This window comes from Gracilinanus agilis, chromosome 1 (assembly GCF_016433145.1).
Source record: "Gracilinanus agilis isolate LMUSP501 chromosome 1, AgileGrace, whole genome shotgun sequence".
NCBI lineage: Eukaryota > Metazoa > Chordata > Mammalia > Didelphimorphia > Didelphidae > Gracilinanus > Gracilinanus agilis.
In genome coordinates this window covers 636,344,213-636,358,949 of record NC_058130.1, presented here as the reverse complement: position 1 = coordinate 636,358,949, position 14,737 = coordinate 636,344,213, and the positions used below count along the sequence as shown (strand labels likewise).

The 14,737-nt window shown below is 34.9% G+C and overlaps 1 protein-coding gene across 5 annotated transcripts in view; it reads right to left on the bottom strand.

Moving 5' to 3' along the window:
- The window catches only part of MTDH (metadherin), a 77,139-nt gene that overhangs the window by 6,354 nt on the left and 56,048 nt on the right, over positions 1 to 14,737 (bottom strand). For all 5 annotated transcript variants that reach the window (XM_044668526.1, XM_044668532.1, XM_044668546.1 and 2 more), the window contains 2 exons: positions 2,033 to 2,152; positions 173 to 313 (listed from right to left, as the gene is read on the bottom strand). In XM_044668526.1, coding sequence (XP_044524461.1) covers positions 173 to 313; positions 2,033 to 2,152 — 261 coding nt within the window. The remainder of the gene's footprint in view (positions 1 to 172; positions 314 to 2,032; positions 2,153 to 14,737) is intronic.

Sequence of the window (14,737 nt, the reverse complement as noted above, 5' to 3'; positions counted from 1 at the left end):
GGGGGGGGGGGATGCCTTGGCAGCTGGAACCAAATTGTGGCCATGCTAACCAAATGTTTGCATACTTGCTAAGGTTACAAGTTGAATTTCCTCTGAACTACTACAGTTCATCTTTCACTTCAATTTTTGAGTCTACAAGACTCATTCTGGTTCACAAATAACAGAAAATTACCTGGCTACTTTTGATGAGTACTTCAGGTGGATCACTAGTGCTCATGGTCTTCAAAGAAAGAGTTTTTTTCTGTTTTGGATGTACTTTAGAGGTCTCCATTGGAACATCTTCCCTAAACTCTTTCTCTAATTCTTCCATATCCTGTAGAGTAAAATATCCAAATGGTTTAAACAGAATATTGATAGTATTAATGATGAGATTAATAAGATTAATAATGGTGATAAAAAAAAATTGCATTTCTACATAGCACTTTAAGGTTTGCAAAATGTTTTGTACATTTTATTCTCACAACATTCCTGGGATACAGGCACTATTATTACCCCCATTTATAGATAAGGAAACTGAGGCAGACAGAGATTAAATGGGTCACATACCTAGGAAGTGTTTCAGAGTGAATCTGAACTCAGGTCTTCCTAATCCCAAGCTCAGTGTACTAACTACTTTGTACCTGGCTGATTGGGGCCTACAGCTCACAGGCTGACTGATAACTATTGCTTTAGGGAAGAGTAAATCTATGAGCTTAGGAATAGTCATTTCCCCCATACTCTATTAGATTTTACCTGTTCTAGACAGCTGGAGTTGTTAGAAGTCTGACCTAAATAGTGTTTCCCAAAACTATTAAAGAAGAAATTGAAATGTCAAGTCTCATAATTGATATTTCATTCAGTTCAAGTCTAATAAAATTGTACTACCATTGTACCATCAATTGTACTATAATAAGTACTACCCCTTGCATTACTATTACCAGAAACAATAATATTTTATAATCAAGTTGAAGTCTCATAAAATTTCCATTGTAACTGAACCATTCTAAATGCCTAAAGTGTATAAATAGAGCTGGGAATGGGACAAGGGATGGGGGAAAGAGAAGCAAGGAGTGAGAAGAAGGAAGAAAGTAACAAAGTAACAAAGTAAATGGAGTGAATTAGAACTGCTAATTAATTGCAATGTGATGGGAAAGGGTGGGTGTGTACATTTCCTTAACCAATACAAATAGCCAACTCAGTTTTAGAATGCCCAGAGACATGAGAAGGTAAGTATTTTGCAGGTCAGCCATCAGGAACATTTGGTCTTTCTGGCTCCAAGGATGGTTGCTTAACCACTCCCTCATGCATATATTTATATTTGCTTACTTACTAATAAAGGCAAATGCAATGTATTTGCAAACAATAAGAGTCAGCTTTAATATTCTGGTAATGAATTGTACAGTCACAAATAATATACCTGTAGAGCTGGAAAAAAAAATACCTCTGAATATAAATGCCAATAAACTTCAAGATTCTATATAAATCTGATCTACTCTTATTAGTAATAAAAATATTCAACATATTCCAAAGTATCACATTACTTATGGGGAGTCATACTATTAAATTGAGGAAATAATTATTTATGGCCATCAATGGTAGTTGTAAAGCAAAAAGACTGAGGGCAAAGAGCAATGACAAAGTGCTACTTTTGCTGCATGAATTTGTGTATCTAAAGCATAAAACAAGCTGGATTCTGCAAAAAAGCAATGCCCTAAGGCCTGAGAGCAACTGATTACCTTGTAAGGTCTGAGAACAGGATAAAGCAACTAACTCAAGGCCCTTATTTCTTTTTCTATCCATAGAGTTCAGCTCCTAGTACCACTACCAGAACAATTTATTAGAATAAAGCAAAAGTGCAAATGTTATTACTACTTGTCAACATTTCTAGAATGTTATCTTTTTCGGTGATTTGCTCAAGGTCACCCATGTCTTCCTTAATTGATGGCCCATCTTCTATAGCTTCTGCCCTGCTGGCCTCTATTCTATTCATCTTTGAATGATCACTTCATATTAGAAGTCAGAGACTAAATTAGAAATACTACACCCTGGTTACCTGTGCAGGAGAGTTAGTTTCTTCACCTTGCTTCTTCTTTTTCTTTTTCTTCTTTTTAGATTTGCCAGATGCAGAACTCTGAAGAGGCATGTCTTCCTTTTCTTTATCATCATCTGAAAACTGATTTTGAAAATATAAAAAATTAAAATGAACCAATGAGATTAATCCAATTAGGGATGATTTTATCCTTCACACTAATCTTTTTCATAAGAACTAGTAATGGGATCTCTGGGTAACTTTAGCACCAAGAGGCTTTCTTAAGCATCTTCTCTTATCCCCACAACCTCTTAAGCTTCTCCAAAACAGAAATTATGCATCAAAGATAAGGCATATTCCACTAACTGTAGCCTGGGGCACCCAGAATCCAAAAATTTTAAATCAATGAGAAAAAAAAGATCAAATTACCAAAAATCTTAAGAAGAAAACAACCCAAAAACCCAGAATATAAGCTGATAAATCAACAGGGAAACATTAAAAGAAGGAAATATGGCCTCTAGATCTAGTAAACAAGTTCAGACATCTATGAATACTGCAAAAACAGAAAATGGTCCAATAAATGATGGGACAGAGAACCCTGTAGAGTGTGAAGCCCAAGGAACCATAATACACCACTTGTGAGTGGAAACAAAAAGAAAACGACATTATGAAAACAGAAGTTATAACCAGTGGAGCAAAAATAATGGGCAGTAGAAAAACTGGAATCTGCAGCTTCACCAAGGAAACAAAAAAGGACAACTGGCCCAAAGCACTATAAAAGAATGCCTACCTTTTAATCCAGTATTATCATTACTGGGTCTATATTCTAGAGTTTAAAAAAGGAAAAGAACCCATTTGTACAAAAATATTTATAGCTCCTCTTTCTGTGGTGGCAAAGAATTGGAAACTAAAGGGATGTCCACTTAATTGGGGATTGGCTGAACAAAATGTGGTACGTGACAGTGCTGGAATATTATTGTGCTGTAAGGAGTGATGAACAGGATGATTTCAGAAAGAGCTGGAAAGACCTACATGAACTGAAGCAGAGTGAAATAAGTAGGACCAGGAGATCATTATACACAGTAACTGCAATATTGTGGGATAATCAAATGTGATAAGATTTTGCTACTAATAGCAATACAATGATCCAGGACAATTCTGAGATCTTATGAAAAAGAATACTATCTAGAACTCCAGAGAAATAACTGTAGGAATATAAATGCAGGTGAAAACAAATGATTTGTCATTTGTTTATTTGGGTTTATGTTTTGTCTTACAAAGATTGTCTTACAAAAATGAATAATAAGGGGCAGCTGGGTAGCTCAGTGGAGTGAGAGTCAGGCCTAGAGACAGGAGGTCCTAGGTTCAAACCCAGCCTCAGCCACTTCCCAGCTGTGTGACGCTGGGCAAGTCACTTGACCCCCATTGCCCACCCTTACAACTCTTCCATCTATGAGACAATACACCGAAGTACAAGGGTTTAAAAAAAAATGAATAATATAGAAATATGTTTTGTGTGATAATACATGTACAACTTAGATTAAATTGCTTGTCAGCTCCTGAGGGGGTAGGGAAAAAAGGAGGGAGACAACATTGGACATGACTTTAGAAGACTTATGTGGAAATTTGTTACTAAAATTAAAAATAAAAATATAATTTAATTTTTAAAAAAGAATAATAGGTTGGAAATATACATAGAATTGAAGAAAATTTCAGAAGAGAAGCTAAAAGCAATAACATTAAGAGAAAACATGCTCATTATGCAAGCAAAATATACTGATCTTGAAGAAAAGCTAGATAGAGAAACCTAAGGAGCATGGATTTCCCTGAAGAACATAACTGGATGAAAGATCTTAATACCATAATGCAGAAAATAATAGAAGAAAACTGCCCAGAACTTCTGAACATAGAAAATAAAATACCAATTTAAAGAATTCACAGCTCCAGGAAAAAAAAAAAAAACAAGATTGCAAACTACAAGGCACATAGTGGTTAAATTTAACAATTCATTTTGGAAGCATTAAGTTTAGTAAGCAATTAGGGAAGAGATCTGCAAATGCAAAGAAGAGTAAATTTGAATAATGCAAGACTATTTTGTACTCACCAGAAAAATGTAGGAATGAATGGAATAATGTATTCTGAAAAGCAATGGAACTAAGCTGCAGCTGAAGGTGAAGGTGGTATACTGTGTAAATCTGAGGTTAACCATAAGTGAAAAAAATACCAATGTTCAATAATAAAGAGGCAGTTTCAAAATTTCTAGAAAGAAAACTAGAAATCAAAAGAGATTACTTGCTTCTTACACATCTCAAACAGAAATGCAAGAGGACTAAATAAAATGTGGCCACCAAGGACAGAGAAAGCAGAGCATGATCAGTAAGAAACTTCTTAAATGTATACAAAGGAGCGAAGGCAAAAGTCCCATGGAGATAACAGTGAAGAGGGGGTCTGGGGCATTATGGACAAAATCTGGCAATACTCTGCCTATACAGGAATCGATGTTTGCTTTTTTTATCTTTTCTTTTTTGTGGGACTATAATATGGGAGTGTATTTGAAAGGGGCAAGGAATAGGGAGATAGGAATGTGCCACATGCCAGGAACAAATATAGGGCTAGATATGAAGGGAAAATGACCCCTGTTGTATCAGAAAGAAGAGCCTATGGGATAGTAAATGAAGGGGGAAGAGAAAGTTCACACATGGGGAAAAGAAGTGAAAAAAGGAGGGAAAGGAGTTGGCCTTGCTTTGGTGATGGGATGGGATTCCAGTGATGAATGTTCTCATGAAGAAAGAGAGATCGTCTATTAAGAGAGATGAGAACCTTGCACTGAATGTGGCCTGGAGGATTTGGTGCCTGAAATTTCTACTGGGGGGGGAAAGCATGAACACAAGAGAGATTTCTAGACAAGTATAGGAAAAAGGCCAATAAAAAAGGGAATAGATCTGTGGTGGAGCAGAAGTCCCACCATGAGGCAATGTCATCTCTGACATTTCAGCTAAAAAGCACTGTTCTAGGAATGAGGCACAATGGACAAAGGAGGCAAATTCTAAAAGGCAGTGGCAGAAAAAAGCCTAAAAAAAAAGGGAGAGCCCTAACACTATGACAGTAAACCCATGGCACACGGATGCTCGTCTCCCCCTCTCCACGGGTCATTTTTTACATGCCCCACTCTTTTGCCCATTTTCTTTTACGTAATGGTTTCTGTGATTGGCTCTTTGACTTATGTATGTATTCTTTTAAATACTTTAATGATATTTAATCTCATTGTATCTTTTGTAGGATTTGCAAATACAATTGCAAAAAAATGTAGAAAGGCAGAAATAGTTAATACATCCTTTATAGATCACAACTGAACAAAAATAAAAAATGATAATGATAAACTATTTACTAAAATTTATGAGATGTGACTATAGTAGTCCTCAAGGGAAAAATAAAATCCTTATAAATGAATATTAACAATACAGAAAGAGAAGATTAATGAACTGAAGGTTTTTTAAAAATGAGAAAAGCAACAAATAAATAAGCCTAAAAAAAGCACAAAAGATATTCAAAATTAGAGGGGAAATATGTAGATCAAAACAAACAAAAAACCCACAGAAAGAATAAAACTAAAAGCTAGTTTTTTGAAGAGACCAATGTAATTTATAAACTCCTAGCTAATTTGATTAAAAAGTACATAAAATCTAATCAATAAAAGTTATATGGTGCAGAATATAGGCCCGGAGTCAGGAAGGCCTCAGTTCAAATCCAGCCTTAGACACTTACTAGCTATGTGACTCTGGGCAAGTCACTTAATACTGTGCCTCAGTTTCCTCATCTACAAAATGAGCTGGAGAAGGAAATGACAAACCACGCTAGCATCTTTGTTAAAGAAAAATCTCAACAGCAAGACAAGAACAAAACATTCAAGATATTAAAATAAGTAAGAGGAGATAAAACTACTTCTATTTTGTTGATATAATAGTTCACTTGGAAAATCCTAGAGAAACGAAGATATTGAGATAAGTTGACAAAGTTGCAGGCTAAAAAAGCATCCTCAAAAATTAATGGCCTGTCTATATAACAATAACAAAACACAAGAATTGTTAGTAGAAAGAGAAATCTCAAAGTAACTACAAAAGGCCCTAAAATACCTGAGGATCGACTTACCAAAATGCACATTAACTTACATAGATTCAAATAGAAGTGTTCCTTAAAGAAATAAAGGGCAACTTAAATAGCTGGAGGAATATTTAGTTCTCATGGGCAGGCTATATCAATATAATTAAAAATGAAATAATTCAGTTACCAAAATTAATTTATGCTTTTACTACTACACTAACCAAATTACCAGGATACTTTATACATCTTAAATATCAAAATTCATTTGGAAAAATAAAGGCCTTACAATATCAAGAAAAGTAGCTGAGCTAAAAGAAGGCTTCCTAATCTTAGCAACAGACATTAAAACATGTAGGACAGAATAGGTGAGAGAGATTTCAAAGCAACAGAATTTAATAAGCCAGTGTCTGATAAAATGGAAAACCATAGGGGGCTGCTGGGTAGCTCAGTAGATTGAGAGCCAGACCTAGAGACAAGAGGTCCTAGGTTCAAATCTGACCTCAAACACTGCCCAGCTGTGTGACTCTGGGCAAGTCACTTAACCTCCCCCCCCCCCCCCCAATTGCCTAGTCCTTACCACTCTTCTCCTTGGAGCCAATAAACAGTATTGACTCCAAGATGGAAGGTAAGGGTTTTAAAAAATAAAAAATAAAAATAAAAGGAAAATTCTTTAGGAGAGTATTTGACAAAAACTGCTGGGAAAAACTGGAAAGCAGTTTGGCAGAAATTAGGCCTGGACAAACATACCATATTCCTTAACAGATTCTAAATTAATAACATTAATTTTAAAGATCATATAAAAAACTTATAAGAGAAACACAGATCATATGCTTCTCACAGTTTTGAGTAGGAAACAAGTATTCTTAAGTAAAAAAAAAAAAAAACTAAAGGAAAAGAGATTACACAAAACTGAAAATCTTCTGCATAAACAAAATTAATGCACTTAGGAGATAAGAAAGGAAGTGTTCAAATGGAGAACAAAAAAAAATGTTTCAAATTTCTGACAAGGATCATCCAAGGTATAGAAATGATAAATAAAAATAAGTACAACTGATAACCATTTCCCAAAATGAGTGGTCAAAGAATGAGCACAATTCTTAAAAGAGAATAGCAAAGCATTTATAGACATATAGAAAAACCACTTATATAAGAGAAATAAAGAACAAAATAACCTTGAGGTTTCACCTCACACCTTGCAAATTGGCAAAGATGACAAAAAATAGTCAATGTTGAAAGGATGTTAGAATGATAAGACAGTAATTCACTGCTGGTTGAGTTTGTGAGTGGAAAAATATTTTAAAAATTTGGAATTATGCAAATAAAGTGAATAAAATGTCCATACATTTTGAACCAGACTTCATTATTGAGCTTATACTCTAAGATAAAGTCATCAACAAGAAGAAATTCCCCTACATACATTAAAATATTTAGAGCAGAATTTTCTGTGGTAGCTAAGAAACAAAGCCTGCAGACTCAAGAAAGACTACACAAATTGTGGTACATGAATGTAATGAAATACAGTATCACTATGCTATTAAGAAATGATCTGTGATGAATACAGAAACAGGAAAGATCGGTATTAACTGATTCAAAGTGAAGTAAGCAGAGCCAAAAACAATAGGCATAGCAACTATAACAAGGAGGAAGACCCATACATTTAAAAAATCAAACGTAAAGGTAGGGAGCAGCTAAGCTAAGTGGCTTGGTGAATAGAGCCAGGTCTAGACATGGAAGGTTCTAGGTTCAAATCTGACTTAAGCCACTTTCTAGCTGTGTGACCCTGGGCAAGTCACTTAACCCCCATTGTCTAGCCCCTATTGCTCTTCGGCCTTAGAAACAATTCATAGTACTGATTCTAAGGTGAAAGCTTCAGGGTTTTAAATTTTTAAAAAGTAAATAGCAAAATTATGCAGGTCAATTAGGATTTGATTGAAGAAATGAGAAGATACATCCAACCCATTCCTTTGTGAAGGCAGGAGTTTCACAGGTATTATATATTATACATTTTTCAATTTTTTCAATGCATTCATCAGTTGGTCTGATATTTCCCCTCAAGCCCCTCACCCACAACCAAACCCCAGAAAGTATTTTTAAAATATAGGCTGGCACTGGAGTTGCCCATGAGTGGGCAGTATTCTATGATACTATGATATTACTTAAAACTTTTTTTAAACTAGTAACAAAGTTATGATTTACATTTTATAATTTAGCTTTCTACTTGTCATTGAGTTGAGTTTGTGCAATGATTAAAAGGCAAAAACTATGAGAGGTAGAAAATAATCTCCACAAAGAAAAAGAATTGTACAAATAACCTATATTGTAAAATGCAGGTAATAACTGGAGACAAAAAATCTTGCGGTGTAGTGCTTGGTTTTAAAAAAGTCACAGAAATGTTAATTATACTTGCTTAGCATTTATTCTAGAAATGAGATCCTTGAATTCCTCTGGCAAAATAAAGTCATCACTTGTTGGATGAACATCAATTGACATTAATCTAACCCATTTTTTGAATCTCAGTTATCATCTTAGTCCAGGTCATTGTTGTGTTTCACCTAGATTATAATAGACTCTCCTTTGAGATGTAAGCAGCAAAAGCAGGTCAGCCTAGTTCTTTCATAACTACTCCAGAAAATAAGTAAAAAGGTCATGGCATCAATAACTATTGAGAAATCCAAGGAGAAACAATAAGTTCACTCTGCCAAGCCAGGTCCATATAAAACAATAACCAGAAGCCCAAAGGTATACAAGGGAAGAAGGGATTTTGACTAAACGCCTTCTAGTTTAATCATCACAGTTCAAAGGCCTTTTAGCTCAGAAATAAGGAGTGAGGGCCAGGGAGAATGGAGCCCAGGCTAGAACCTAGGGGTAGGACACCTGAACTGATAACTCTACCCATCTGACCCCTAAACACTTCGATTTGAGAACCTGCCCAGTTCAGGTGGAGAAGGCCAGTATTGTCATGTAGTAGATCAGAATGGTCAGGCACAAGGAGCCTCCTTTAAAATCCTTGAAGACCCATACCAATTATTTAACATTCCAGAGTCGAAGTCAAGATCAAAGAAAATTCTATTCTTTCCAGAATGGACAGAATTTCATTATTACAAAAAAGTCAAAGTAAAAAAGTAAAGCTGGAAAAACGAGTAAATGCGAGAAAATGCTTAAGATACAAACTCAAAAGAAAATAACTTCACATTACCTACAAGCAAACCTTTAAAAAATATTACTGAACTCTTCCAAGATTTACTAGATTTCAATTAAGAGCTCTAGAGGGAAGAATTAGAAGAAACTATAGCAAAAGAGATACAAAGCTTAATAACAGGCTCCTTGAAAAATTTTGACAAGGGGCAGCTAGGTAGGACACAAAAACATGAAGAAAGGGGAGGGAGGAGCAGTCTATACCAGAACTTCCTTTCACTTGAATTGGAGAAAAGTGAGCTGGACACACATTCATATTCTCCTCCCTCTCTCTCTTTCACACACACAGAGAAATAAGTTAACCTCCAATAGGTATATGTTTGGAACAAGAGGTGGCAGGGATTAAGAAGACTAAAATTCAGGGAGGGAATAGTCATAGCAAAAGAAAATCAAATTCTGAAAAATGGAATAAAAGTAAACAATGGACAAGAAGACTCTGTGATTGATTAGGAACTATGCAAGGAAAAAGGAAAAGAGCAGTAGAATAGAAGCAGAAAACTTGAAATTCAAATCACCAAAACACATATCTCTAAGCACTTTCTTCTTCCTGAAGGACAACAAGAGTGAAGAGAAGGAAAAGTATGAAAAGACTGAAATGAAGGAAATACAATATTAACCATAATAAATGTGAATATGAAACAATCCAATAATGCAGTGCTCAAGAGAAGCATACTTGAAACAAAGAATGAGGACATTAAAAGACAGGGCAATAAGAAAATCTTTTATGTTTCAGATGAATTCAACCAAGGAAGCATGGTGATCATGATCTCACACAAGGCAAAACTAGAACTAACATTACAATATGCTTAAACACAATGCTAACTAACAATGAATTAATATAGACTTGATAGACAAGCACTAGATACTTAATGGAACATTAATTGATCTATAAGAAATAGATAGTAAAAGAATAAACTTATGAAATTTTAATGTACCCCTCTAAGACTTAGAAAAATTTAACCAAAAGAAAAAAGGGGTTAAGGACTTAAAAGAATTTTAGAACAGTTAAGATATGCTAGATTTTTGAAGATTGTTGAATGAGAACAAAACTAGAATAACATACATCTATTTCTGCTATTCATTGCACCTTAAACACTACACATCCCTTACAGACTGAAATATAATAAAAACTAAACTAAGAAATGGCTTTTGAAAGAAGGATTAAAAATTAAACGGACAAAAAAAAAGCAAATAATTTTGTACAAAATGGCAATAATTAAACAACATACTATAAGAGACAGGTGAGAGCTTCTTCTGCAGAAGAAGCGTTCTATTCTGCAAAAGAAGCTTTCACCTGTCTCTCTCTTATAATACCAAATATTTTGGAATATAGTTGTGGTGATCTGTTAAAATCTATTAATTGCTTTTCAGAATGTTTTAAAAGGCATAAAGTAAAAAGAATGGTTTATAAAGGAAATTATATAGAAAGTTATCAAATCGAAAACAAAAAAGTTTCATATATGCTAGGGTAAGGACTTCTCTTTTAAACACTTTCATCAACAATAAAAGAAACAAATCAATGAAATGGGCATATAATTTATAAAAAAGGAAAAAGGAAATCCTAGAAAACTAGCAAAGTTAAGCCAATTAAATGCCAAAATATAAAATTTGAAAATAAAGATAGTAATAAAACTCAAAAAAATTGAAGTGATAGAGAAAAACCATTAGTCTGGTCTTAAAAAGAGGAAAATCAAATAATTATAAATGAAGAAAAAGGAGAAATAACAATTGAGGAAGAAAAAAGGGAATGATTAATGTCCAATTGTACCAATAAAACTAATTATTTGAATTAAAAAGGTGAATCATTACAAAAACATAACAGACCTTGTTTAAGAAAAAAGGAAGTAAAAGGAAACAACCATCTCAGAAAAATAGAATACCAAAAATAACATGAGAACATAACAAAAATGAATTGTGTAGCAGTCCAGTTATATATATTAATCTAGATAATATTTTAAGGGTGCTCAAAAAGCTGACTCATGATATTTCTCATCACTGGTTTCCTTAACCTAGAGTTAAATTGAACCTCAGCCTTATCAAATTCCTAGCCCTTCCCAGAGGCTACACTCCAGAAGACTGGCCAGTTATCTCAGTCCACCAGTTTTGCCCATAATAATCAATTAACATATGTATCAAACAAGTTTATATATGCCTTAGACCATATGTATTCTTGATTCTGGATGTTAACAGTAACTATAGTCTTGGGATCTGGCAGTTAGTCTTGCAATGTGTCTTGTGGCCTAACTTGTCAGACCACCTTTATCCCTTACCCCCCCCCCTCCTTCCTTTTTGGGTAACCAATAAAAATTAGTATGGCCAAACACAAAAAGGCTTTATTCCACCCAAGCTCTTGACCACCAAGCTCTTCACCAAGAACCTACTCATTTTTAAGTCCTACTCTGCTGCTACAATTCTTTTGTCTCTGAGTCTTTCTTCCTTTGTTATGTTCCCTCCAGTCTCTCAGTCCCCCCTTCACCCATTTTCCCTTCGTTTCTAACTTTCCTTCTCTGGTGTCCAGCCACAAATATATTAATTTGTGACTATAGGCAGCCACAATAAATTGCAACAAATACTCAGTGAATAATTAACTCCAATTCTTGGCAAAAATGGGAAAGAAAAATTCCTTCCATGATACAAATGTTCGTGATACCTATGTTAGAGAAAGAGAAATCAGAAAAGGAAAGCTATAGACCAAAATCCCTAATGGCTATCAGTTCAAAATTAGCAGTTTCTATATTATGATCAGGTAAGATTTATACTAAGAATATAAATTTTATTCAATATTATGAAAATTTATATTCTTAGTATAAATATAAATGTAAGACAATCCATTCAATCCATTCAATTAATATTAAGTTAAAAAATGAAACCACACAATTATATCAACAGAGGCAGAAAAGGCTTTCAAACACAACTAACTCAGAGGTAACAGTAATATAATGATTAATGCAAGATCTCAACTACTAGAATAGAAATTTATTAAGGACAAAAATTGCTGAGAAAACTGGAAATGGGGCAATGCAAAACTTAGGGGGGAAAATAAAAAGGAAAAAGGTCTGGCAGAAAACTGTCACACTATATGCCACAATAAACTCTAAATAGATACCTGCCCTACATCTATTCAACTTATCAATATTTATAATTTTTTAAAGCAGTACAAAATAGTACTTTGATTACTGCTTTGTAGAACTTGTGAATTAATATTGCTCTGGCCCCGTCCCTTCCCATGCTTTCCCCCCCATTATTTTTCCTGGAGAAGTTTGACCTTGTTGTTGTTCCAAATGAATTCTGTTATATTTTCTACTCTATAAAGTAATCCTTTTGTGGTTTAATTGGTATGGCAATGAATAATTTAATTTAGATAGTATTGACATTATAATAATATTGGCATGAATGATAGTTATTTCCACTTATTTAGATCTACTTTTATTTTTGTCACTTGTAACAATTGTTGAAAGTTGCTACAATTAAAAAGGCACAAAAGATGCTTGGTGGATGCAGTTGAGAACCAATCCAACAATTCTGAAAAACGACCTAGAACTATGCCTCAAACAAAGATGTAAAGATGGTGTAAAGATGGCTAAGTCTAAGAATCACACCACCCACAACCAATCACGAAAATGGCACAGAAATGGCATCAAGAAACCTAGGTCACAGAGATACGAAGTCTCTGAAAAGGGTTGACCCCAAGTTTTTGAGAAACATGCACTTTGCTGAGAAATACAACAAGAAGGGGCTGAAGGAGATGCAGGCCAACAAAGCCAAAGCCATCAAGGCCTGAGCAGAGGCCATTAAGGTTCAGAGCACCAAGGCCTCCAAGGCCAAGCTCCTCAGGTCCAAGATCTCCAAGGCCAATGGCCTGGCATTTTGGCCATAACATGCCCACCAAGCAACCAGGCCCAAGGGTTGGCATCAAATATCCAGGTTCCAAGATCGTAAAGCCTGACTCTAAGGTTGCCAGAACCACTGACCCCAAGGCCACTAAATTTGATACCAACATCACCAACTCCAATCCCAAAGCAGCCAAGATCACCAAGTCTAAGTCTAAGGTTACAAAGCCCAGAGATGCCAAGGCTGCTAAGCCTGCCGAGTCCACTGACTCTAAGGGTGCCAAACCAAAAGATGTTGGGGCTAAAGCTTCTATTCCCAAGCTTTCAAAATAGATGCTTTGGGACCAAAGGACTTATTTTAAACCCTAACCCACCACTTTTTTCTCAGCCAGGGTATGATTATTCACTATTTTGTACAAATAAAGGAAATGGTGAGTCATTAAAAAAAAGTTAACAAACCATTAAGCCTATACCCTAAAGAGATTAAAAATGAATGAAAAGTCCCACATAAAAATATTTACAATAGTTCTTTTCACAGGGGCATAGAAGTTTAGACTAAGGAGGGGGAATGGAACAATAATTGAGGAACAGCTGAATAATTTATGATACATAAATATAACACAGTATCATTATATTTATAAAAAAATTAAAAGAAAAATAAGACTTTATAGGAACTGAGTTAGAGTGAACATAACCAAAAAAACAATATGTATATAATAAAAACAATATTGTAAAAGAAGCAATTTTGAAAGAATTAAGAAACTGATTAGTAACAAAGAACAATTCCAAAGTGCTAGTGATGAAGCATTTCCTGATAGAAGAGACCCAAGATGCAGAATAAGATGTTTTTAAATATGACAAATGTTTGGATTTGTTCTGATTTTTGTTAATGACAAGGACTATGTTTTTCTTTTTTCATTTAGGAGATGATGAGGCAGAGAAAGGAGCTAGTAACTTTACTGTAAAAAATTAAATAAAGACAAAGCAATCATTGAAACACTTAAATGGCCTTTTGAAACAGTTTCCCTGCCTCAGATTTCCTGTCCTCCAATGTCTACTAGGCAAAGAAATTTCTAAGTGCAGATTCATCCTACTCAAACTCCAGCAATTCCCTATTTTATCTAGAATAAAATATAAATTCCAAAGTCTCCCATTACCTGGTCCCAGGATCAGCTAGGTGGTTCAGTGGATTGAGAGCCAGGCCTACAAATGGGAGGTCATGAGTTCAAATCTGGCCTCAGATACTTCCTTGCTGTGTGACCCAGAGCAAGTCACTTACCCCCCATTGCCTAGCCCTTACCACTCAATATTGACTCTATTACCTGGTCCCAATCTTTTTTCCAACTTGCTTATGTCTTACTCTCTTTCCCTTCCCTTCCAAGTACAGTAAAATAAGCCTTTTCTGTTCTCACACTCCACACATGTTCTCATGTCTCCACATCTTTTCACTGGCCCTCCCTCAATTCTGGAATGCATTCCCTCCTGAGCCATGCCTTATAAAATTCCTTTATTTCTTTCAAGTTGCAAATCAAACACAACCTTCAACATTTTCAGGCAAGTCAGTGTAGCTGAAACAGCAAAGCATCTCAAGGGAAACACAGAA